Here is a 26,176-nt window from a genome sequence, read left to right on the forward strand (position 1 = left end):
TATATATATATATATATAATCTGATAAGTGTGTGTGTGTGTGTGTGTGTGTGCGTGCGTGAACACCTCAGAGTTGCTTCACTTTTGCTCAAGGCCCTTTTCTCAGTCGTGTGTCATCAGATTGACTCAGCATCTCTCTCTCTCTCTCTCTCTGTCTCTGTCTCTCTCTCTCTCTCTATCCTTGTCTCTCTCTCTCTCTCTCTCAGCGGAGGAGTCCAGCGAGGAGGCGTCCTTCTACGAGCTCCTCCCCTGCTGTGCGAGGTTCCGCTGTGGGGACCTGATCGCAGAGGGCCAGTGGCACCACCTGGTGTTGGTGATGAGCAAGGGCATGCTGAAGAACAGCATGGCCACGCTCTATCTGGACAGCCAGCTGGTCAGCACGGTCAAGGTAACCAGTCTGTGTTTACCTGCTTCAACCTTTTTGTAGACAGCTATGTGTGTCCCTGAGTGGTGCAACCACTCCTATAGACAGCTATGTGTGTCCCTGAGTGGTGCAACCACTCCTATAGGCAGCTATGTGTGTCCCTGAGTGGTGCAACCACCTCCTATAGACAGCTATGTGTGTCCCTGAGTGGTGCAACCACTCCTATAGGCAGCTATGTGTGTCCCTGAGTGGTGCAACCACCTCCTATAGACAGCTATGTGTGTCCCTGAGTGGTGCAACCACTCCTATAGGCAGCTATGTGTGTCCCTGAGTGGTGCAACCACCTCCTATAGACAGCTATGTGTGTCCCTGAGTGGTGCAACCACCTCCTATAGACAGCTATGTGTGTCCCTGAGTGGTGCAACCACTCCTATAGGCAGCTATGTGTGTCCCTGAGTGGTGCAACCACCTCCTATAGACAGCTATGTGTGTCCCTGAGTGGTGCAACCACTCCTATAGGCAGCTATGTGTGTCCCTGAGTGGTGCAACCACCTCCTATAGACAGCTATGTGTGTCCCTGAGTGGTGCAACCACTCCTATAGGCAGCTATGTGTGTCCCTGAGTGGTGCAACCACCTCCTATAGACAGCTATGTGTGTCCCTGAGTGGTGCAACCACCTCCTATAGACAGCTATGTGTGTCCCTGAGTGGTGCAACCACTCCTATAGACAGCTATGTGTGTCCCTGAGTGGTGCAACCACTCCTATAGGCAGCTATGTGTGTCCCTGAGTGGTGCAACCACTCCTATAGGCAGCTATGTGTGTCCCTGAGTGGTGCAACCCAACCCATCCTATAGACAGCTATGTGTGTCCCTGAGTGGTGCAACCACTCCTACAGACAGCTATGTGTGTCCCTGAGTGGTGCAACCACTCCTACAGACAGCTATGTGTGTCCCTGAGTGGTGCAACCCCTCCTACAGACAGCTATGTGTGTCCCTGAGTGGTGCAACCACTCCTATAGACAGCTATGTGTGTCCCAGCAAACCCCTGGACATTTCAGTCTAGTTTTTATTTGTTGACTCAATTTCCAATATATTTAGTCACAGTTATATTATATTAAAAAATATATATATATAAAAAAAGTGATGTTATTATTGTACATCGTTTAGCATCTTTGTTGCTGTTGCGTACCTTGCAACATGATTGGACTTGACCTCTGTCTCTCTCTCTCTCTCTCTCTCTCCCCCCCCCCTCTCTCTCTCTCTCCCTGCCTCCACAGCTGCACTACGTGCACAGCGCCCCCGGTGGCGGCTCCAGCTCCGCCAACCCTCCCGTGGCGAGCACGGTGTACGGCTACGTGGGCACGCCCCCCGCCCAGCGCCAGGTGTCCAGCCTGGTGTGGCGCCTCGGCCCCGCCCACTTCCTGGAGGAGGTGCTCCCGGCCGCCAGCGTGCAGGCCGTGTACGAGCTGGGACCGAACTACGTGGGCAGCTTCCAGGCCGTTTACCTGCCCTGTGAGTCACTAACTAACCCTCTACCTGCCCTGTGAGTCACTAACTAACCCTCTACCTGCCCTGTGAGTCACTAACTAACCAAACTACGGCTGTTTACCTGCCCTGTGAGTCACTTAAAGGACCACTTCACCACTGTGTGCAGTTCAGAAACCGTCTTCCAGTGACATCATCGATGGGGAACCCAAGCTAATAGAAACTGCAGGATTTCTAGTCCTGAAAAGTTTTAATGCAAAAATGGAAGCCATCGTTCTCACGATAATGAAAAAAAAACATTTTTGTAAAAGAATTCTTGTTGCACTGTGAGCACTTACTATGAGACCTAGCAGATCATGTCTGTCTGTGTGTCTGTGTGTGTGTGTCCCCTTTGTGCCCATATATGGAGCTGAGTGATTTGTGAATCACTCAGCTCCATATATGGGCACAAAAGGGGCCAGGTCCACATATACCGTAACAGCGGGACAGACACACAGACAGACAGACATGCACACACACAAGCTGCGTTCGCTTCACGCGTTTGCGCGTCTTACTTGTTTAAAGAATAAATCTGCCTAATGAGGATGTCACTGGAAGACGGTTTCTACACTTACCCAACTATACTGTTGCACCCCTATCTCTCTCTCTCTCTCCTCTCTCTCAACCGTCCGTCTGTCTCCTCCACCTCCAGGTAAAGAGTCCAGGGTGGAGGCTGTCTCTAACTACCTGTCTCTCCCTCCAGGTAAAGAGTCCAGGGTGGAGGCTGTCTCTAACTACCTGTCTCTCCCTCCAGGTAAAGAGTCCAGGGTGGAGGCGGTCTCTAACTACCTGTCTCTCCCTCCAGGTAAAGAGTCCAGGGTGGAGGTGGTGCCTCTGTCTATAACTACCTGCCTCTCCCTCCAGGTAAAGAGTCTCTAACTACCTGTCTCTCCCTCCAGGTAAAGAGTCTCTAACTACCTGTCTCTCCCTCCAGGTAAAGAGTCCAGGGTGGAGGCGGTCTCTAACTACCTGTCTCTCCCTCCAGGTAAAGAGTCCAGGGTGGAGGTGGTGCCTCTGTCTATAACTACCTGTCTCTCCCTCCAGGTAAAGAGTCTCTAACTACCTGTCTCTCCCTCCAGGTAAAGAGTCTCTAACTACCTGTCTCTCCCTCCAGGTAAAGAGTCCAGGGTGTCTCTAACTACCTGTCTCTCCCTCCAGGTAAAGAGTCCAGGGTGGAGGCTGTCTATAACTACCTGTCTCTCCCTCCAGGTAAAGAGTCCCGGGTGGAGGCGGTGCCCCCCTCCCCCGTGGCGCTGGTCCCGGAGGAGAAGGTGTCCTTCAGTCTGTACGCCGTGTCGGTGTCGGCGCTGACCGTGGCCAAGATCCGCAAGGTGTACAACAAGCTGGACAGCAAGGCCATCGCCAAGCAGGTCCGTTTGAACAGAACCAGAACCAAACACAACCGTTTAACACATTCTGACCTCAGATCAGATTATAAACACACCGTTTAACCCATTCTGACCTGAGATCAGATTCATACGAGGTTTCCACTGGACACACACTGGTCTGATGAACCCATTCTGACCTGACATCAGATTCTAAAAAATGTCAGTCGTTCTTTGATAGCAGACCTACAAGCTCGTAGCGCGCCACTCGGTGGCGCGCTATGAGCTTGTAGATCTGCTATTTTTCAATAGCTAAAGCATAACATGATGCCAACACCAAAATGGTTTCCCGCCCAGAATGGGTTAACACATTCTGACCTGAGATCAGATTATAAAAGTGTCTTCTACATCCTGACAGTTTTCTGAAAAAGCTTATGTTTCTAAAAAGAATTGCAGACCTACAAGCAGACCACCCTCATAGCTTTTAACCACTTTACATTTTGAACTTTAGCTGTTGGAAAAATAGCAGATCTACAAGCTCCGAGTGCCGCACTACGAGCTTTTAGATCTGTTATTTATTTAAAAAGTCGTGAAGATGTGAGCCATTTCATGTTGACGTTCCGCCGACAATGTAGTGATGTAGCTTTTCTCAAGCTGCCCAGATGCGTGCGTGCATGCACGCGCGTGTATGCGTGTATGCGTGCATGCGCATGTGTGCGTGCACGTGCGTGTATGCGTGCGTGCGCATGTGTGAGTGTGTGTGTATGCGTGCGCGTGCGTGTGTGCGGCGTGTTACTTATCTGCTTGGAAGCTATGTTTGTTCTCAAAATAGTGAAGCTAAAGCTACCCACAAGCTAATGTAGTTAAGCGAGCTAAGCTCCAGCCTAGGCGCCATCCTCTCCTCTCCTCTCTTCTCCTCTCCTCTCCTCTCCTCTCCTCTCCTCTCCTCTCTATCTGCTTGGACTCCAGAACAAGCTGCCTCCCTCTGGTCCTTATCTGGACTTGTGGTTAAATCCCTCCATGGCTGTCCCTGCTAAGCCCCGGCAACTAACAGCACAACAGCAGTGCTTTCCTGCTCTACGATTGTACTCCATAGTCCCTGAGACCAACATGTCCTCCATAGACCCTGAACTCAGCATGCCTGGAGTTGGGAGTCCACCAGCCATTTATTTCACCAACATTTTTTGAATATGGGAGGGGGGTCCCTGAAGCTACATATTTTCAGATGGAGAGTCAAATACAGATAATTCCGAGGGTCCTTGACATGAAATAGTTTGAGAGAGCCACTGACAAAAGAAACAGAGGTTTTTATCAGGAAACTGTGAGGACTCAGAAGAAGGCATTCAGTAGAACGGGGTTCTCAGATATTTAGTAAAACGTGTTTAATCATCTCTAATCTAATCCCTCCAGCTGGCGGTGTCGTCCCACGAGAACGCCACGCCCGTCAAGCTGGTGCACAACGCCGCGGGGCACCTCAACGGGCCCGCGCGCACCATCGGAGCCGCCGTCATCGGATACCTGGGTAAGACACGCCCCTTTTACCTGTCTGTAAGACACGCCCTTTTACCTGTCTGTAAGACACGCCCTTTTAGCTGTCTGTAAGACACGCCCTTTTACCCGTCTGTAAAACAACTGTCCTCTCCATACCACGAATGCAGCGTTTACTACATGGTGAATTAAATGCAAATGCCCCTCCTCTCTTCCCTCTCCTGCCACCAGGGGTGCGTGCCTTCGAGCCCAAGCCCGTGGCCACCAACCTGCAGTTTGTGGGCGGGGCGGCGGCCATCTTGGGCCTGGTGGCGATGGCGTCGGACGTGGAGGGTCTGTATGCCGCCGTCAAGGCCCTGGTGTGTGTGGTGAAGAGCAACCAGCTGGCCAGCAAGGAGATGGAGCGCATCAAAGGATACCAGGTCAGAGACACGGACTACACTACCCACAATGCACCTCACTCCTACACATTATATAATGCCAGATGTTCAGATGTAAACGGTGATGTCTGATCGCATCGTGCCAGCCATGTTAGCGCTTGTTGTGAAACCTAACGCATGTCGGCCGCTGCTCGAAGACGTATTGGGCTGCGCGGGCGGAAATGAAATGGCGTCTATAAGGGATACAGCTGGCTGCCTGCGGTCATTTCAAATGAACCACAGGGGGAGCTGAAAGTGTTAACCCATTCTGACCTGAGATCAGATTCATACGAGGTTTCCACGGGACACACACTGGTCTGATTAACCCATTCTGACCTGAGATCAGATTCTAAAAATGTCAGTCGTTCTTCGAATTTTTCAAAAATAGCAGACCTACAAGCTCGTATCGCGCCACTCGGTGGCGCGATATGAGCTTGTAGATCTGCTATTTTTCAATAGCTAAAGCATAACATAATGCTAACACCAAAATGTGTTCCCGTTCAGAATGGGTTAAGAGAGTCTGCTAAATGCCTAAATTGTAAAGTGTGTGTGTGTGGTGCGTGTCTCCTCCGCTCAGCTGCTGGCCATGCTCCTGAAGAAGAAGCGCTCTCTGCTCAACAGCCACATCCTCCACCTGACCTTCTCCCTGGTGGGCACGGTGGACAGCGGCCACGAGACCTCCATCATCCCCAACTCCACCGCCTTCCAGGACCTGCTCTGCGACTTCGACGTGAGACACACGACGACCACACGGCAAACACACCACAACCTGACCAGACACACGAGTCACGACCACATGTCAAACACACCACAACCTGACCAGACACACGAGTCACGACCACATGTCAAACACACCACAACCTGACCAGACACACGACCACATGTCAAACACACCACAACCTGACCAGACACACGAGTCACGACCACATGTCAAACACACCACAACCTGACCAGACACACGACCACATGTCAAACACACCACAACCTGACCAGACACACGAGTCACGACCACATGTCAAACACACCACAACCTGACCAGACACACGACCACATGTCAAACACACCACAACCTGACCAGACACACGACCACATGTCAAACACACCACAACCTGACGAGAAAGACTTTATACTCTATCGGTTAATTTGACCCACTGACTAAGACCTTTTTTTTTAAATCAGCCTCACGTCTAAATGGGTTAAAGTGATACATGATTTGTGACCAACTCCAACAAAAGATGCCTCATCTCGCCAGAATGAACATGCCGTAAATCAATAAATTAACTCGGTTTTTTTTTATGTGATTTTCTTTTTTTTTCATATTAACACAGTTTGAATGTTGAAGAAAGACTACACATGTCTCTAGTACTGTAATGACCTGTACTTTAATGGGAATAACACATGTCTCTCGTCTCGTCTCCCTCGTGCATCAGGTGTGGCTCCACGCTCCCTACGAGCTCCATCTGTCTCTGTTTGAACACTTCATCGAACTCCTCACAGAATCCAGGCGAGTGTCTTCTCTGTGTGTCTCTGAGAGACTATCTCTGCACACCTGAAGGTTGCAATATGTCGTTGCTTCATAAATCAGTGCTATTGATCACCCTTTAGTTAGTTAGTTAGTTGTCTCCACCAGGCTGAAGGCAGAGTGTTTTGATATACATGTATATGTGTATATGTATGATATGTATGTTTTGATGAAAACAATTCAAGAGACTAAAAACTAACCCCAAAGCCTCCTTGTCGTTCCCACAGCGAGGCGGCCAAGAACGCCAAGCTGCTGAGAGAGTTCCAGCTGATCCCCAAACTGCTGCTGACCCTGAGGGACTCCTCGCTGTCGCAGCCCACCGTCCAGGCCATAGGCACCGTCCTGAGTCTGCTCCTACAGGGGTTCCCCAACCCCTACGACCTGCTGAGGTACACACACACACACACACACACACACACCGTCCAGGCCATAGGCACCGTCCTGAGTCTGTTTCTGCAGGGGTTCCCCAACCCCTACGACCTGCTGAGGTACACACACACACACACACACACACACACACACACACACACACACACACACACGCACATGATGTAATGGTGGATCTAACCTCCTGTCTTCTCCTCCATGCAGGTTCGGTCAGTTCATCTCCTCCACTCTATAACCTCCTCTCTGTCGCCCCCTACAGGTTCGGCCAGTTCATCTCCTCCACGCTGCACACCTTCGCCGTCTGTGAGAAGTTTGTGGTGATGGAGATCAACAACGAGGAGAAGATCGATGGAGGTACAGTAATATGTACAGTATGTACAGTACATTACAATATGGGCTGCTACCAGATCCACCTCATACTGAACCAGTTCAGAGCGTTTCCACTGGACATGAACCGGTTCAGAACAGAACAGCACCGGTTCTAGAACCAACGGGCCCCGACTGACCGGACACACCACCACCGTGGACCCAGAGTTCTGACCCGTGTCTCTTTCTCCAGGTAACGACGAGGACTTTGGCGGTCTGCTGTCGGCCAGCCTCATCCTGCTGAGGAACAGACTGCTGGACATTCTGCTGAGACTGCTGTTCACCAGCAAGGAGAAGAACACCGTCAACTCACAGTAAGACCCCTGCCCCTATTACCATCAGTAAGACCCCCACCACACTGAGGCTACCTTCAGTAAGACCCCCACCCCTATTACCTTCAGTAAGACCCCACACCTATTACCTTCAGTAAGACCCCACACCTATTACCTTCAGTAAGACCCCACACCTATTAAGGTCATTACACACTGGCGAATTGGCGACGCGAATTGGCGACGCGAATAATTCGCATTTTTTTAAAACCAATTGAAGTCAATGGAAGCTTCCACATCAGTGGCGAATGTGCGAATGTGCGAAAATGCGACAGTTTTCGCTCTTTATTTGTTCGCTCTGGTGTCGAATTTTGCAGACATTCGCAGGCGAAATTCAACGGCTCTGACCAATCAGAATGCAGCCCAAACTTGTTGCTGTGTATAAACAGCGGCGTACCGTACAGTAGCTGTCAACAGAGCAGCCGCCGGTCCGGTTACGCAGGTCGGGATAGCACAGCAGCACACTGTTGCACACCTCCCCTCCTACAACTCTGTTGGGTGTGTGTGCGCTCGCGTGTGCATGCGCATTGCGCGAGCGTGCGTGCGTGCCGTGGACATGGCACATGGGTGTGCAACAGAGCAGCCGTCGGTCCGGCTACGCAGGTCGGGATAGCGCAGCGTGGACATGGCACATGGGTGTGCTAACAGTACGCAAGAGAGGTGGGATCGGGCCGACTTTATACTACCCGAACCGAACCCGTCACCGACAGCTTTGTGTCCAAACCGAAACAAGCCCGACCTTAATTATTAATATATGCGCCTGGCCCGTGCCCGATACCCGACACTTTTTTTTGTTGAGGAAGGCACTTTAATAATTCCACTGACAGCATACAGCTTGCCTGGCTGTTACCTTTAGACATATTATGCCACACTATATGTCTTGCAAATTACCATGAAAGGGGTCCGTTTTATATAGCTACTACGTTGATGAATAAATAGCTATAGTATAACGCCGTGTACACTACAAAGCACACTGCACAGCACTGTGCGCAGTCAGTTGCATACACACCGTCATTATTACACACACACACACACACACACACACACACACTCCTGCAGTTTTATACCAGCATTGATGATTGATTTGACATCGGCAACTCTGCATTGGCAATATTTAATCCACACAGCTTGTTCGTGCAAAGTTGCAAACTGCTATTCAATCAAACAATCCGCGGCAGCGGGAGGCGATTATTGGTAGCCTAATTTGCCATGGTCCATGGGCAGGATCGAGTAACTACTCAACTCTTCACTGTTCAACATCTAATAAATCAAACTATTTATATTAATCCAAAAATCGCGGTTTACATGTTGTCATGGAGGAGGAGGATCGCATCCAACCTAAGCCAACTCCTGGCTCCTCTCTTCAGTGGTTCTTCCAGCTGCGCCCCATATAATGTAGCCTCGGATCCCTACGATCATTCTGTAGCTTCAGACCTACAGAATTGGCGTAGTGACTGAGGTTCACAATTTCACATGGGGCTACTACGTTCGCTGCTGCTGCTGCTGCTTGCAGCACGTGCGTTGCAAGCTTGCGTTGTTGCAACTTGCAAGCGGTGCTGCTGCTTGCAGACAGAGCATTATCACGCTGCACCGGCTATGTGGGCCGGTACGAATTAATTGGACCCCTCCATCTGTGAAGTACTGGATACGGGGTTATTAAAGAAAGGATACCAAAGCGGGAGGGGGAGGAGAGGAGAGGAGGAGGGAGAGGAGAGGAGCTATAATCGCACAATACGCGTCGCATAGATGTGTACGGTGTATAGGCAAACGCGAATAAATTCGCCGGGCAAATATTTCGCATTTTCAGATCGCTTATTCGCATCGCGTCGCTAATTCGCCAGTGTGTAATGACCTTTACCTTCAGTAAGACCCCCCATAACCTCCTCTCTGTCGCCCCCTGCAGGGCGTGCGAGGAGCTGGTGCGGACGCTGGGCTTCGACTGGCTGCTGATGTTCATGGAGGAGCACCTGCACCACAGCACGGTGACCGCCGCCCTGTGGATCCTGGTGGTACTGCTGTCCCACCAGGGCACCATGCAGCGCTTCAAGGAGGGCCTGGCGGGAGGCGGCTGGCTGGACCACACCGACTCGGTGCTCACCAACAAGATAGGCTCGGTGCTGGGTGAGTGATGTCATTATGTACTGGACCAATGGGCATGGTGCTGGGTGAGTGAGGTCATTATACAGTCGAGTGCTACCCACTTTGCTTTAGGCTCATACATACTCCAGTTTGTGGTGATAGCTTATCACCGCGGTGTAGTTTTTAAAGGGTTGTAAAACTACACCATTACGTCAGTGGCGGTGATGATCTGCTATCACCGCGGACACAGACCCATCTCTCTGTTTTTACTATCACCGCGGACACAGACCCATCTCTCTGTTTTTACTATCACCACAGACACAGACCCATCTCTCTGTTTTTACTATCACCACAGACACAGACCCATCTCTCTGTTTTTACTATCACCACAGACACAGACCCATCTCTCTGTTTTTACTATCACCACAGACACAGACCCATCTCTCTGTTTTTACTATCACCACAGACACAGACCCATCTCTCTGTTTTTACTATCACCACAGACACAGACCCATCTCTCTGTTTTTACTATCACCACAGACACAGACCCATCTCTCTGTTTTTACTATCACCACAGACACAGACCCATCTCTCTGTTTTTACTATCACCACAGACACAGACCCATCTCTCTGTTTTTACTATCACCACAGACACAGACCCATCTCTCTGTTTTTACTATCACCACAGACACAGACCCATCTCTCTGTTTTTACTATCACCACAGACACAGACCCATCTCTCTGTTTTTACTATCGCCACAGACACAGACCCATCTCTCTGTTTTTACTATCACCGCGGACACAGACCCATCTCTCTGTTTTTACTATCACCGCGGACACAGACCCATCTCTCTGTTTTTACTATCACCACAGACACAGACCCATCTCTCTGTTTTTACTCTCACCGCGGACACAGACCCATCTCTCTGTTTTTACTATCACCGCGGACACAGACCCATCTCTCTGTTTTTACTATCACCGCAGACACAGACCCATCTCTCTGTTTTTACTATCACCACAGACACAGACCCATCTCTCTGTTTTTACTCTCACCACAGACACAGACCCATCTCTCTGTTTTTACTCTCACCACAGACACAGACCCATCTCTCTGTTTTTACTATCACCGCGGACACAGACCCATCTCTCTGTTTTTACTATCACCGCAGACACAGACCCATCTCTCTGTTTTTACTATCACCACAGACACAGACCCATCTCTCTGTTTTTACTATCACCACAGACACAGACCCATCTCTCTGTTTTTACTATCACCACAGACACAGACCCATCTCTCTGTTTTTACTATCACCACAGACACAGACCCATCTCTCTGTTTTTACTATCACCGCGGACACAGACCCATCTCTCTGTTTTTACTATCACCGCGGACACAGACCCATCTCTCTGTTTTTACTATCACCGCGGACACAGACCCATCTCTCTGTTTTTACTATCACCACAGACACAGACCCATCTCTCTGTTTTTACTATCACCACAGACACAGACCCATCTCTCTGTTTTTACTATCAGACAAGTCTTTATCACTCTGGAGCTATCACCCCCCGTTCACCGATTGGTCTAGATTAAGTTGGGTAAACCACAGGGAGGCGGGGTCAATCCTTCTAAGGACATCACCGCGAGTATGATGGCCTCAACTCTTATCACCGTTTTAGGTGATATAAGCTATTGTCGGCTATACGGTGCTGCGTTGCTACTTGGCTATGGTGTCATGACTCTCTAGTCGTTAACGTACGTGTCATTGGAATGGGGAACCCGGGTTCTCCTCCTGGCCGAGGCTACACTGTCACCAGAAACTGGAGCCTTTTGTCCCTTATCCTTTTCCATGTCTTGTTTCATGTGTTACTGTTAATATTATTATTATTATTATTATCATAGCAGCGGAAGCACAGTCTCCTCTCTCGGGGGTGGTGTTACGTCAGCGCTGGTCGTCTTCGCTCAGTAAACAGAAGGCGGCGGCGCGCTTTGTGCGCCGTAAGGCCATGAAGGGTGGGTCCACGGTACACCCCCCCCCACCCCCCCCCCCATGCAGGGTGGGTCCACGGTACACCCCCCCCCACCCCCCCCCCATGCAGGGTGGGTCCACGCCACGGTACACCTCCAGGGCAGACCCACCTCCCCTATAGTCCACGCTTCCGTCCCCAATCCAAATGATTGGGGATGCTTGCCCCAGCATGCCCCAGCATCCCCAATGCTTGCGGAACTCGACTTCGTCTCGTTCCCCTACCGCATCCCTGCCGTGGCAATAATCACGTTAAACAACACCCTCTCGTGTAATATTGCTTCATTATAATCGACCGCTTGTGAACTTTATTTCACAGTTTCTTTGTCGTACAACAGTGTCATGCAAAACAATAGTGGAAAAATATCCAATCTACAAGCTTGCGTTGCTGTGGGCCTGTAGATCTGCTGTTGCACCCCCCCCCCCCCTCTCATGCTGTGGGTCTGTAGATCTGCTGTTGCACCCCCCTCATGCTTTGCAGGGCTAGCGCCGTGCGCTGGAGTGTTTGAGCTTTAGTCTCTTCAAGGTTCCTTTACTTTAGCCTCCGATGAGCTAAACTCTACCATTCTGACCTTGTTGAAACCTTTTAATCCTTTACTTTAGCCCCGGATGAGCTAAACTCTACCATTCTGACCTTGTTGAAACCTCCCCCAAGCCATGTGTAGCAGTAGCTAGCTAGTAGCCTTAAAACCAACACGACCGGAGCAAACACGCCACGACGTCTACATGTCCACCGCTGACTTCAAACCTCTCCCCCTCCCCCACCCCCCCTCCAGGCTTCAACGTGGGTCGCAGCGGCGCGGGCGGCGGGCGGTCCACGGTGCGTGAGATAAACCGCGAGGCGTGCCACTTCCCGGGCTTCCCCGTGCTGCAGACGCTGCTGCCCAAACACACCAGCGTGCCCGAGCTCTACTTCCTGCTCATGGCCCTCTTCCTGCAGCAGCCTGTCACGGAACTACCGGACAGCCTGCAGGTACATGTTAGTACACCTTTAATATTATTATTATTACAGACATGTTAGTACACCTTTAATATTATTATTATTACAGACATGTTAGTACACCTTTAATATTATTAATATTATTATTACAGACAGTCTGCAGGTACATGTTAGTACACCTTTAATATTAGTCTTATTATTAATATGCACGCGTTAAAACAACCCCTTCTACTCGCAAAGCCACATGACAATCTATTACCCCTTGTGTGTGTGTGTGTGTGTGTGTGTGTGTGTGTGTGTGTGTGTGTGTGTGTGTGTGTGTGTGTGTGTGTCGTCAGTTTGACCTGGACTCCATCTGGACGTTCATCTTCGGCATGCCTGCGTCCAGCGGCTCGGCGCTGGTGGCGTCCATCCACAGCGTCTGCACCGAGGCTGCCTTCCTTCTGCTGGCCATGCTGAGGAGTATGCTCAACCTGGTAACAGACTCACCTTCTGTCAGTAGACCATAGGGCTCAACCTGATAACAGACTCACCTTCTGTCAGTAGACCATAGGACCTGGTAACAGACTCACCTTCTGTCAGTAGACCATAGGACCTGGTAACAGACTCACCTTCTGTCAGTAGACCATAGGGCTCAACCTGGTAACAGACTCACCTTCTGTCAGTAGACCATAGGGCTCAACCTGGTAACAGACTCACCTTCTGTCAGTAGACCATAGGGCTCAACCTGGTAACAGACTCACCTTCTGTCAGTAGACCATAGAGCTCAACCTGGTAACAGACTCACCTTCTGTCAGTAGACCATAGGGCTCAACCTGGTAACAGACTCCCCTTCTGTCAGTAGACCATAGGGCTCAACCTGGTAACAGACTCACCTTCTGTCAGTAGACCATAGGACTCAACCTGGTAACAGACTCACCTTCTGTCAGTAGACCATAGGACTCAACCTGGTAACAGAATCACCTTCTGTCAGTAGACCATAGGACTCAACCTGGTAACAGACTCACCTTCTGTCAGTAGACCATAGGACCTGGTAACAGACTCACCTTCTGTCAGTAGACCATAGGGCTCAACCTGGTAACAGAATCACCTTCTGTCAGTAGACCATAGGACTCAACCTGGTAACAGACTCACCTTCTGTCAGTAGACCATAGGACTCAACCTGGTAACAGACTCACCTTCTGTCAGTAGACCATAGGACCTGGTAACAGACTCACCTTCTGTCAGTAGACCATAGGGCTCAACCTGGTAACAGACTCACCTTCTGTCAGTAGACCATAGGACCTGGTAACAGACTCACCTTCTGTCAGTAGACCATAGGACTCAACCTGGTAACAGACTCACCTTCTGTCAGTAGACCATAGGACCTGGTAACAGACTCACCTTCTGTCAGTAGACCATAGGGCTCAACCTGGTAACAGACTCACCTTCTGTCAGTAGACCATAGAGCTCAACCTGGTAACAGACTCACCTTCTGTCAGTAGACCATAGGGCTCAACCTGGTAACAGACTCACCTTCTGTCAGTAGACCATAGGGCTCAACCTGGTAACAGACTCACCTTCTGTCAGTAGACCATAGGACTCAACCTGGTAACCGACTCACCTTCTGTCAGTAGACCATAGGACTCAACCTGGTAACAGAATCACCTTCTGTCAGTAGACCATAGGACTCAACCTGGTAACAGACTCACCTTCTGTCAGTAGACCATAGGACCTGGTAACAGACTCACCTTCTGTCAGTAGACCATAGGGCTCAACCTGGTAACAGAATCACCTTCTGTCAGTAGACCATAGGACTCAACCTGGTAACAGACTCACCTTCTGTCAGTAGACCATAGGACTCAACCTGGTAACAGACTCACCTTCTGTCAGTAGACCATAGGGCTCAACCTGGTAACAGACTCACCTTCTGTCAGTAGACCATAGGACCTGGTAACAGACTCACCTTCTGTCAGTAGACCATAGGACTCAACCTGGTAACAGACTCACCTTCTGTCAGTAGACCATAGGACCTGGTAACAGACTCACCTTCTGTCAGTAGACCATAGGACCTGGTAACAGACTCACCTTCTGTCAGTAGACCATAGGGCTCAACCTGGTAACAGACTCACCTTCTGTCAGTAGACCATATGACCTGGTAACAGACTCACCTTCTGTCAGTAGACCATAGGACCTGGTAACAGAGTCACCTTCTGTCAGTAGACCATAGGGCAGTATATGCTCAACCTGGTAACAGACTCACCTTCTGTCAGTAGACCATAGGACTCAACCTGGTAACAGACTCACCTTCTGTCAGTAGACCATAGGACCTGGTAACAGACTCACCTTCTGTCAGTAGACCATAGGACTCAACCTGGTAACAGACTCACCTTCTGTCAGTAGACCATAGGACCTGGTAACAGACTCACCTTCTGTCAGTAGACCATAGGACTCAACCTGGTAACAGACTCACCTTCTGTCAGTAGACCATAGGACCTGGTAACAGACTCACCTTCTGTCAGTAGACCATAGAGCTCAACCTGGTAACAGACTCACCTTCTGTCAGTAGACCATAGGACCTGGTAACAGACTCACCTTCTGTCAGTAGACCATAGGGCTCAACCTGGTAACAGACTCACCTTCTGTCAGTAGACCATAGGACCTGGTAACAGACTCACCTTCTGTCAGTAGACCATAGAGCTCAACCTGGTAACAGACTCACCTTCTGTCAGTAGACCATAGGGCTCAACCTGGTAACAGACTCACCTTCTGTCAGTAGACCATAGAGCTCAACCTGGTAACAGACTCACCTTCTGTCAGTAGACCATAGGACTCAACCTGGTAACAGACTCACCTTCTGTCAGTAGACCATAGGGCTCAACCTGGTAACAGACTCACCTTCTGTCAGTAGACCATAGGACTCAACCTGGTAACAGACTCACCTTCTGTCAGTAGACCATAGGACTCAACCTGGTAACAGAATCACCTTCTGTCAGTAGACCATAGGACTCAACCTGGTAACAGACTCACCTTCTGTCAGTAGACCATAGGACCTGGTAACAGACTCACCTTCTGTCAGTAGACCATAGGGCTCAACCTGGTAACAGAATCACCTTCTGTCAGTAGACCATAGGACTCAACCTGGTAACAGACTCACCTTCTGTCAGTAGACCATAGGACTCAACCTGGTAACAGACTCACCTTCTGTCAGTAGACCATAGGGCTCAACCTGGTAACAGACTCACCTTCTGTCAGTAGACCATAGGACCTGGTAACAGACTCACCTTCTGTCAGTAGACCATAGGACTCAACCTGGTAACAGACTCACCTTCTGTCAGTAGACCATAGGACCTGGTAACAGACTCACCTTCTGTCAGTAGACCATAGAACCTGGTAACAGACTCACCTTCTGTCAGTAGACCATAGGGCTCAACCTGGTAACAGACTCACCTTCTGTCAGTAGACCATATGACCTGGTAACAGACTCACCTTCTGTCAGTAGACCATAGGACCTGGTAACAGAGTCACCTTCTGTCAGTAGACCATAGGGCAGTATATGCTCAACCTGGTAACAGACTCACCTTCTGTCAGTAGACCATAGGACTCAACCTGGTAACAGACTCACCTTCTGTCAGTAGACCATAGGACCTGGTAACAGACTCACCTTCTGTCAGTAGACCATAGGACTCAACCTGGTAACAGACTCACCTTCTGTCAGTAGACCATAGGACCTGGTAACAGACTCACCTTCTGTCAGTAGACCATAGGACTCAACCTGGTAACAGACTCACCTTCTGTCAGTAGACCATAGGACCTGGTAACAGACTCACCTTCTGTCAGTAGACCATAGAGCTCAACCTGGTAACAGACTCACCTTCTGTCAGTAGACCATAGGACCTGGTAACAGACTCACCTTCTGTCAGTAGACCATAGGGCTCAACCTGGTAACAGACTCACCTTCTGTCAGTAGACCATAGGACCTGGTAACAGACTCACCTTCTGTCAGTAGACCATAGAGCTCAACCTGGTAACAGACTCACCTTCTGTCAGTAGACCATAGGGCTCAACCTGGTAACAGACTCACCTTCTGTCAGTAGACCATAGAGCTCAACCTGGTAACAGACTCACCTTCTGTCAGTAGACCATAGGACTCAACCTGGTAACAGACTCACCTTCTGTCAGTAGACCATAGAGCTCAACCTGGTAACAGACTCACCTTCTGTCAGTAGACCATAGGACCTGGTAACAGACTCACCTTCTGTCAGTAGACCATAGGGCTCAACCTGGTAACAGACTCACCTTCTGTCAGTCGCCACACGACTCATTTCACTCATTTGGATTCCATAGAAGCAGTGTTGATTTTGACAGCAAATTTTGCGGTGTGTGTCTGTTTTTGTGTGTGTGTGTCCGTCTTTGTGCGTGTGTGCGTGTCTGTTTTTGTGTGTGTGTGTGTGTGTGTGTGTGTGTGTGTGTGTGTGTGTGTGTGTCTGTCGTTGTGTGTGTCTGTTTTGTGTGTGTGCGTGTCTGTTTTTGTGTGTGTGTGTGTGTGTGTCTGTCGTTGTGTGTGTCTGTTGTGTGTGTGTGTGTGTGTGTGTCTGTTGTGTGTGTGTGTCTGTCGTTGTGTGTGTGTGTGTGTGTGTGTGTGTGTGTGTGTGTGTGTGTGTGTGTGTGTGTGTGTGTGTGTCTGTGTCTGTTTTTTGTGTGTGTGTGTCGTTGTGTGTGTGTGTGTGTGTGTGTGTGTGTGTGTGTGTGTGTCTGTCTGTCTTTGTGCGTGTGTGTGTGTGTGTGTGTGTGTGTGTGTGTGTGTGTGTGTGTGCGCCCCCTCCCAGCCCTGGCAGTCGGAGGAGGAGGGCTCGTGGCTCCGGGAGTACCCGGTCACCCTCATGCAGTTCTTCAGGTATCTGTACCACAACGTGCCCGACCTGGCGCCCATGTGGCACAGCCCCGACTTCCTGTGTGCGCTGGCAGCCACCGTCTTCCCCTTCAACATCAGGCCCTACTCTGAGATGGTAAACACATTAATACACATTATTACACATTAATACACATTAACTACCTTCAACATCAGGCCCTACTCTGAGATGGTAAACACATTAATACACATTATTACACATTAATACACATTAACTACCTTCAACATCAGGCCCTACTCTGAGATGGTAAACACATTAATACACATTATTACACATTAATACACATTAACTACCTTCAACATCAGGCCCTACTCTGAGATGGTAAACACATTAATACACATTATTACACATTAATACACATTAACTACCTTCAACATCAGGCCCTACTCTGAGATGGTAAACACATTAATACACATTATTACACATTAATACACATTAACTACCTTCAACATCAGGCCCTACTCTGAGATGGTAAACACATTAATACACATTATTACACATTAATACACATTAACTACCTTCAACATCAGGCCCTACTCTGAGATGGTAAACACATCAATACACATTAATACACATTAATAAAAAATAGAACCACAAAACGTGTGTTAGAGATTAAACAACAAATAACAGCCAGAACCAGCAACTGCATTTACTTAATCACATGTGAAAAATGTGGTTTACAATATGTCGGAGAGACAGGTAAAACGACACAGATACAATATTAACAATGCCAAAAAGACAACCACAAGATTTGCGCAACATTCCATGGCTCACGGCATTGAAGCCCTAAAATGCGCTGGACTTCAACACAATCCTAACTGGACAGTTTTAGGACAAAGACGTTTTAATGAAAAACAGTGGATTAAGAACCTCAACACGGATTTTCCTGGAGGCTTAAACATAATGCCTAAAATCAGATCTTGAACACAACAAAACTTAAACTCAGGATTAAACTGGAGAAATCTAAAAGTGATTGGATCAGACTTCCTTCGGATACATGGCGAATGCATTTATTCCTTGCATTGTGCCTACACATGTTGCGGTCGCAACATGTGTAGGCACAGTGCACTGAAGTCTTTTAATTCTCCCCCCCCAGGTCACTGACCTAGACGACGACGCCGGGTCTCCCACGGAGGAGTTCAAGGCGTTCGCGGGCGACTCCTCTGGGATGAACCGCAGCCAATCGGAGTACTGCAACGTGGGCTCCAAGACCTCCCTGACCAATCACCCGGCCAAGAAGTACGTCCTGGACTTCATGAGGGTCCTGATCATGGACAACCTCTGCCAGACCCCCGCCTCCAAGCAGACGCCCGTCATCGACCTGCTGCTGGAGGTGAGCAACGGCACATTCACCTGGGATGGATTTAGTGTTGTTTTAGTCGACTAAAATATCATAGGATTCTAGTCGACTAAATCTACAGTTGATTCAGTCGACTAAAATGTATTTTGTCGGGCCTTATGATGCCGTCGTAATGACTGTTTTTACACTTGCTGAAAATGGCAGCGCAACACGTTGTGAAGAAAATTATAAAGAAGAAAAAAAAGGCAGGTTACAACACTTTTTGTTTAGTTATTTTTTCTAATTATTTGATCTGCCCAAAACAATAAAATAAAAAAATAAGTGTGTGTGTCTACTCTTCGCCCTTGCATGTACGGAACGTTGTATATCGACTTCACGCCGGCGTGCGACGGGTTTTGAAAGGGAAATAATGCTGTAAGCGTTGTCGTTCCTCTCCAGGCCTCTCCGGAGCGCTCCACCAGGACGCAGCAGAAGGAGTTTCAGTCCTACATCCTAGACGGAGTCATGGAGCATCTTCTGGCTGCAGACGTCCTCCTAGGTGAGAACCAACATGTCTCCCCGCTACACAGTAAACCTCCCCTGAGTGTGGGGGAGGTGGCACAGTTGGTAGTGCTGTCGCCTCACAGCTAGAAGGTCCTGGGTTCGCTTCCCGCTCTGGACGCTGTGGGCGCTGGCGGCGTGTTTCCTCCTCCGCGTCATCAGTGCCCATACCCGAGGCGGGGTTGGCGAAAGGGCCTTTCTGTGTGGAGTTTGCATGTTCTCCCCGTGTCCCCTAGGGTAGGTACCCTCACATGTTCTCCCCGTGTCCCCTAGGGTAGGTACCCTCACATGTTCTCCCCGTGTCCCCTAGGGTATGTACCCTCACATGTTCTCCCCGTGTCCCCTAGGGTAGGTACCCTCACATGTTCTCCCCGTGTCCCCTAGGGTAGGTACCCTCACATGTTCTCCCCGTGTCCCCTAGGGTAGGTACCCTCACATGTTCTCCCCGTGTCCCCTAGGGTAGGTACCCTCACAAAAAACATGCAGTAATCCTGGTCACTAAACTGCCTCCCCCTGGCCAGCCGGGGCGCCTGATGGAGGGGAAAGGAACTGGTTGGAATAACGTGTTCCTTCCACGCGCTACGTCCAACCAGGGAAACTCCCCCCTGTCAGGTGTAAAGGAGCAACTTGGACACTCAGGCATGAAGGAAGCATGAGTTCAAGTCCGTTGCTCTCCCCTTGTCCCCCATATGGGGACTAGGTTGGTCTCCCCTTGTCCCCCATATATGGGGACTAGGTTGGTCTCCCCTTGTCCCCCATATATGGGGACTAGGTTGGTGGAGGGTGTGTAGAGCCCAGGACCACATTAGATAATTGACACAGGGGTGAAAAATGGGTTACAAAATCGTGGGATACATTTTTTTTTTTGTGTGTCTGTTGGACATGGACGTCTGGACGGCTGCTAATGCCGTCTGACAACGAGCTGCAGGTTCCACTCTCGATCCCGACGACCTTTGCTACCCATCTCTCTCTCTCTGCCCATTTTCTACTATCTATCTATTTTTTATCTAACGCTTGTTTTCCCGCAGTGGAAATGTGGGGAGTGATTCATTTGCACAACGATTTATTGGGGGGGAAAAATGGGGTAAGATTTTGTTTGTGTAAACTGTTAAAAGATCCGTAATTCCCGGCAGGTATGATTCCAGGTTTAGTTTGGTCATTAATAGTCATCCCTAATCCAGCCTCGGGCCAAGTCTATGGACTTTTTAATGTTTGTTTAGAGCACTTTAAACAAACATTACCGGGTTTTGCCCCTCACTTCACAGGCTTAGTGTGATTTATGCTTCCATTATGTGAATGTGTGTGTGTGAATGGCACAATCGATCTATGTAAAGCACCTTGGATACAGGCGCTATATAAATGCACCATGTATTCTCTGGGATGTTTTCCCTGACGGTGTGTGCTGTTCTCTGTGTTCTCTCTGGGCTGTTGTTCCCTGACGGTGTGTGCTGTTCTCTGGGTGTTCTCTGGGCTGTTGTTCCCTGACGGTGTGTGTGCTGTTCTCTGGGTTGTCTCTGTCTCCAGGTGAAGACGCCTCTCTGCCCATCAGCAGCGGAGGAAGCTACCAGACGCTGGTCAACAACGTGTTCTACTTCACGCAGCGCGTCGTGGACAAGCTGTGGCAGGGCATGTTCAACAAGGAGTCCAAGATGGTGGTGGACTTCATCGTCCAACTCATAGGACAGGTACGACCTCACCACGGTCCAATCAGCTCATAGGACAGGTAGGACCACGGTCCAATCAGCTCATAGGACAGGTAGGACCACGGTCCAATCAGCTCATAGGACAGGTACGGCCTCACCACGGTCCAATCAGCTCATAGGACAGGTAGGACCACGGTCCAATCAGCTCATAGGACAGGTAGGACCACGGTCCAATCAGCTCATAGGACAGGTACGGCCTCACCACGGTCCAATCAGCTCATAGGACAGGTAGGACCACGGTCCAATCAGCTCATAGGACAGGTAGGACCACGGTCCAATCAGCTCATAGGACAGGTACGGCCTCACCACGGTCCAATCAGCTCATAGGACAGGTACGACCTCACCACGGTCCAATCAGCTCATAGGACAGGTAGGACCACGGTCCAATCAGCTCATAGGACAGGTACGACCTCACCACGGTCCAATCAGCTCATAGGACAGGTAGGACCACGGTCCAATCAGCTCATAGGACAGGTAGGACCACGGTCCAATCAGCTCATAGGACAGGTAGGACCACGGTCCAATCAGCTCATAGGACAGGTAGGACCACGGTCCAATCAGCTCATAGGACAGGTACGGCCTCACCACGGTCCAATCAGCTCATAGGACAGGTAGGACCACGGTCCAATCAGCTCATAGGACAGGTACGACCACGGTCCAATCAGCTCATAGGACAGGTGCGACCACGGTCCAATGCTGAGTGTCCAAGTGTACAGGATGAGAACCAGAGGTTCACTCTTATTGTTTTTAATGTCTCAAAATTGTTTATTACTTTTTGAGGGCCTATATTCAGCCTATAGTGTAGAGGTTTTTGACCATCTCGGTGATGAACTTGTTAAATCTCAGGTTAGCGAGTATTTTACACTGGCTGGGGGCGTATAGGCAGACCCTCCCAGCCAGTGTAAAATACCCGGTAAGCTGGGGCCTCGAGTGGCTTATTGCTTTTCTAAAACGGTTACAAACATATAGCAATATTAACCTAATAAAACGATTGAATTCACAAAAAGTATCTACGCTTTGCGCCACCAGAGCGAGCCACATCACTTCCTTGTTTTGCTCGGCAAGTAGCCCCAGTGATTGGAGGAGTGGGTTATCGGTGGAATTTACACCGGTCACGTGACGGTATAACCAGCCAATCAGAATCAAGTATTGGGACTACCCGTTTTAGAATGGGGAATTTACGTCATATTATGTGTCGGAGCAAATATGTGTCTGAGCAAATCGACATGTTACGTCACAGATGATATAATGCAGAGAAGCTTCCAAATAGTTTTGACACACTTTTTTTTTAAAGGAGAATTCCATACTAAAAGGCTTTCTTACCTTTCTCTGTAGTTGTTACGTCCCCACCAAAGAGGTCCAGGTGTTATTTTGTGCAAAAGCTCCTTATTGGCTGTTTCCCCTACCATAAGCCCTAAATGAATTGCATTGAATTGAATGGGGCTATGGGGTGTTGTGCTAATTCGCTCCATCGCTCAAAATTATAATTTCTTTGTATATATCCTCTCTTCATAATGTACATAATATCCCAAGCAGCACACTTTACTACTTCTTTCGATGGAAATAAGCGAACTAGCATAACACCCCATAGCCCCATTCAATTCCCATTCAATGCAATGCAATTCATTGAGGGCTTATGGTAGGGAAAATAGCCAATAAGGAGTTTTTGCACAAAATAACACCTGGACCTCTTTGGTGGGGACGTAACAACTACAAAGAAAGGTAAGAAAGATAAGAAAGCATTCTAGCATGGACTTCTCCTTTAACAACATATCCTATCTCCCCCCCTCCCCCCCAGTCTAAGCGGCGGTCCCAGGGTCTGTCCCTGGACTCCATCTACCACTGTCTGAACCGCACCGTGCTCTACCAGCTGTGTCGGCCGCACAAGACGGTGGCGCAGCAGGTGGCGCTGTTGGACGCGCTGCGGGTGCTCACGGTGAACCGCAACCTGGTGCTGGGCCCCGGGAACCACGACCAGGACTTTGTGGCCTGCCTGGCCCACTGCTTCATCGTCCTGCACAGCGGAAGGTGAGGAGACGGTCTCTTTTAAGACAGTGGTTGGCGGCGTGTTTCCTCCTCTGCGTCATCAAGCTAAGGTGACACAGATGTGTTCCAGGTCTTAATGGGTACTGTGTGTGTGTGTGTGTGTGTGTGTGTGTGTGTGTGTGTGTGTGTGTGTGTGTGTGTGTGTGCAGTAGCGTGGAGGGGTTCGGCCTGGAGGCGGAGGCCAGGATGACCACGTGGCACGTCATGATCCCCGCGGAGAACGATGCTGACCACGCCCACAGCCAGGACGTCAGCGAAGGTAACACACACACACACACACACACACACACACACACACACAGCCAGGATGTCAGCGAAGGTAACACACACACACACACACACACACACACAGAACACACACACACACACACACACAGAACGATGCTGACCACGCCCACAGCCAGGATGTCAGCGAAGGTAACACAGACGTATTATTATGATGATGATGATTAATCTTTATTCATAGAGAACCTTTCATGACGTGGAGAATGCAGCTCAAAGAACAAACAAGACAACTATACGTCAAATAAAATAGGTTTTAAATCAAAACAGGATTAACGTTAAGACAATAAAACAAGAGCAAGGAGCATAAAACCGGCACCACGTGCACTTTTAAACATAGGTCATTTATTTTGCGTTGTAGCGCCCAGCAGCCACACTGTGGAATGAACTCCCACCTCATGTCGGAGCTTCTCAAACCTTTGCCTGTGTTTAAAACACGTCTGAAAACTCACTTGTACTCCTTGGCGTTCGTTCGAACATGCTGATTAAAAAAAAAGAAAAAACATTTTCTTTTCTTTTTTTTTTTATCGATTTTTTTATTTCAATGAATCGATTCATATCGTCGTGATTAACATCGATATATATATATATCGATATACGACATGTCGTTACATGCTTGGATAGTAGACCAGGGCACCGCTGAACGCGTTGTGGCCGCTGTTCTCGTTGGAGAGCGTCCAGCCGGCGGGCAGACGCACAGAGACGCCCGTTCCCCTGAAGAGACGCGCGGTGAACGCGTGATGGACGTGTTCCACCTGTCCAGGACGGCTGGGCCCACAGGCGTGGAAGAGACTCGTCTCTTCACTCGTTATTATCTGAATGCACCGTTTCTCTGACGAGGCTGGCGATGGAGCCACGTACGCTGCAGAGAACCTGAACTGGTAGACTGCGTACACTCCTACCGTGTAGACGCCTGTTTGGACAGAAAGAAAACACACACACACACACACACACACACACATTGGACACAGTGACTCGGCGCATTTATTTTATTGTATGTGGTCGGTGCTCGGGTATCACTCTGAAAACAGCCGACCTACAAGCTCACAACGTGCCAATATAGCAGATCTACAAGCTCACAACGTGCCAATATAGCAGATCTACAAGCTCACAACGTGCCACGCTGCTGGTGAGAGCTGATAATCTATTCTGTGACGATCATTGGAATGACTTTAATTACCGCCTACCTGTGGACGGATCGTAAAGGCTGCCGATGTCGGTGAACTCTCGGTCATAGAGCACCGTGGTGTCAGAGCCAAAGGGTCCAACATCCCCAGAATTACTCAAACCAGCAGAGAAGGCACAGTTGTTCTTCACCCTCTGGTCTGTCAACAAAAGAGAAGCAAATTCTTTCTTATAATATAAACTCATACCCGGTAAATTAAAAGTTCAGTTTGACCCTCCAGTTTTGGAGATATGGCTTATAGAGTAAATGTCTTGCAGAGAAACAGCGAGTTGAGAAAACAGGCTTGAAAAGGTTCAATGGGTTCTGTGGACTCTAACATTACACCTAGCTACATGTTTAAGCATTTATTTCATATTTACATGTCTTCTGTGGTCTCTAACATTACACCTAGCTACATGTTTAAGCATTTATTTCATATTTACATGTCTTCTGTGGTCTCTAACATTACACCTATAGCTACATGTTTAAGCATTTATTTCACACATGCTCCAGTGTGTGAAGAGTCTGCCTGTGCTATGAATTAACTCATTTTGGGGAAGAAAAAAATATTTTCTTCTGGAAGCTGGAATTTGCATGTTGGTCTCAGTCAAATCTGGTCACATATTAGGAAACAAATAAAGACATTGTTTTACTTTGTAAGAACAGGCTGGAGAAGGTCAGCATATCTTGCAGTTGGTTCATACTGGCTGTGAGGCTTTCTGCCATGGACTGCTGAGCACGCTGGGCTGAAACAAAACCATATTTTAAACAAAAATCTTTTATCTTTTATTTTATTTTATTTTATTTTTATATTTATATAGTTTATCTTCTTCAGCCCCAAGCTTTTTTTTCCAATTTTTTTATTTAACTACATTGCAAAAGAAGTAGCATTACTTTTGACAGTGCAGAAACATAATTGCCTTCCTTGATGTATTAATAAACGACCATCATCACCTGGGCACAGACACACAGCTCCCCTCTACAGTCACAGACACACACAGCTCCTCTCTACAGTCACAGACACACACAGCTCCCCTCTACAGTCACAGACACACACAGCTCCCCTCTACAGTCACAGACACACACAGCTCCCCTCTACAGTCACAGACACACACAGCTCCCCTCTACAGTCACAGACACACTGCAGCTCCTCTCTACAGACACAGACACACACAGCTCCCCTCTACAGTCACAGACACACACAGCTCCCCTCTACAGTCACAGACACACACAGCTCCCCTCTACAGTCACAGACACACACAGCTCCCCTCTACAGTCACAGACACACACAGCTCCCCTCTACAGTCACAGACACACACAGCTCCCCTCTACAGTCACAGACACACACAGCTCCCCTCTACAGTCACAGACACACACAGCTGAAAATTAAAAAAAGATCCCTCAGTCAAATTTGGTCACATTTTGTAGAATTGTCTAAATGGGTTAAATTCCCTTTCAGGCAGCCATACTTTACCCACCATT

The 26,176-nt window shown here is 49.0% G+C and overlaps 1 protein-coding gene across 3 annotated transcripts in view; it reads left to right on the top strand.

Annotated features, from left to right (window-relative positions):
• wdfy3 (WD repeat and FYVE domain containing 3) overlaps positions 1-26,176 on the top strand; it is a 150,981-nt gene that overhangs the window by 82,465 nt on the left and 42,340 nt on the right. For 2 of the 3 annotated variants that reach the window (XM_080786635.1, XM_080786637.1), the window contains 19 exons: positions 206-387; positions 1,641-1,875; positions 3,097-3,257; positions 4,623-4,734; positions 4,932-5,122; positions 5,697-5,849; positions 6,550-6,623; positions 6,869-7,030; positions 7,288-7,382; positions 7,588-7,708; positions 9,627-9,844; positions 12,603-12,805; positions 13,105-13,242; positions 17,575-17,754; positions 18,755-18,991; positions 19,397-19,496; positions 21,023-21,183; positions 23,000-23,229; positions 23,397-23,506. In XM_080786635.1, coding sequence (XP_080642761.1) covers positions 206-387; positions 1,641-1,875; positions 3,097-3,257; positions 4,623-4,734; positions 4,932-5,122; positions 5,697-5,849; positions 6,550-6,623; positions 6,869-7,030; positions 7,288-7,382; positions 7,588-7,708; positions 9,627-9,844; positions 12,603-12,805; positions 13,105-13,242; positions 17,575-17,754; positions 18,755-18,991; positions 19,397-19,496; positions 21,023-21,183; positions 23,000-23,229; positions 23,397-23,506 — 3,063 coding nt within the window. Of the gene's footprint in view, positions 1-205; positions 388-1,640; positions 1,876-2,692; positions 2,713-3,096; positions 3,258-4,622; positions 4,735-4,931; positions 5,123-5,696; positions 5,850-6,549; positions 6,624-6,868; positions 7,031-7,287; positions 7,383-7,587; positions 7,709-9,626; positions 9,845-12,602; positions 12,806-13,104; positions 13,243-17,574; positions 17,755-18,754; positions 18,992-19,396; positions 19,497-21,022; positions 21,184-22,999; positions 23,230-23,396; positions 23,507-26,176 lie in introns of all 3 variants that reach the window. The other variant, XM_080786636.1, reaches the window with a different exon arrangement.

Source organism: Protomyctophum bolini (genome assembly GCF_963924005.1).
Source record: "Protomyctophum bolini genome assembly, chromosome: 16".
NCBI classification, from domain to species: Eukaryota; Metazoa; Chordata; class Actinopteri; order Myctophiformes; family Myctophidae; genus Protomyctophum; species Protomyctophum bolini.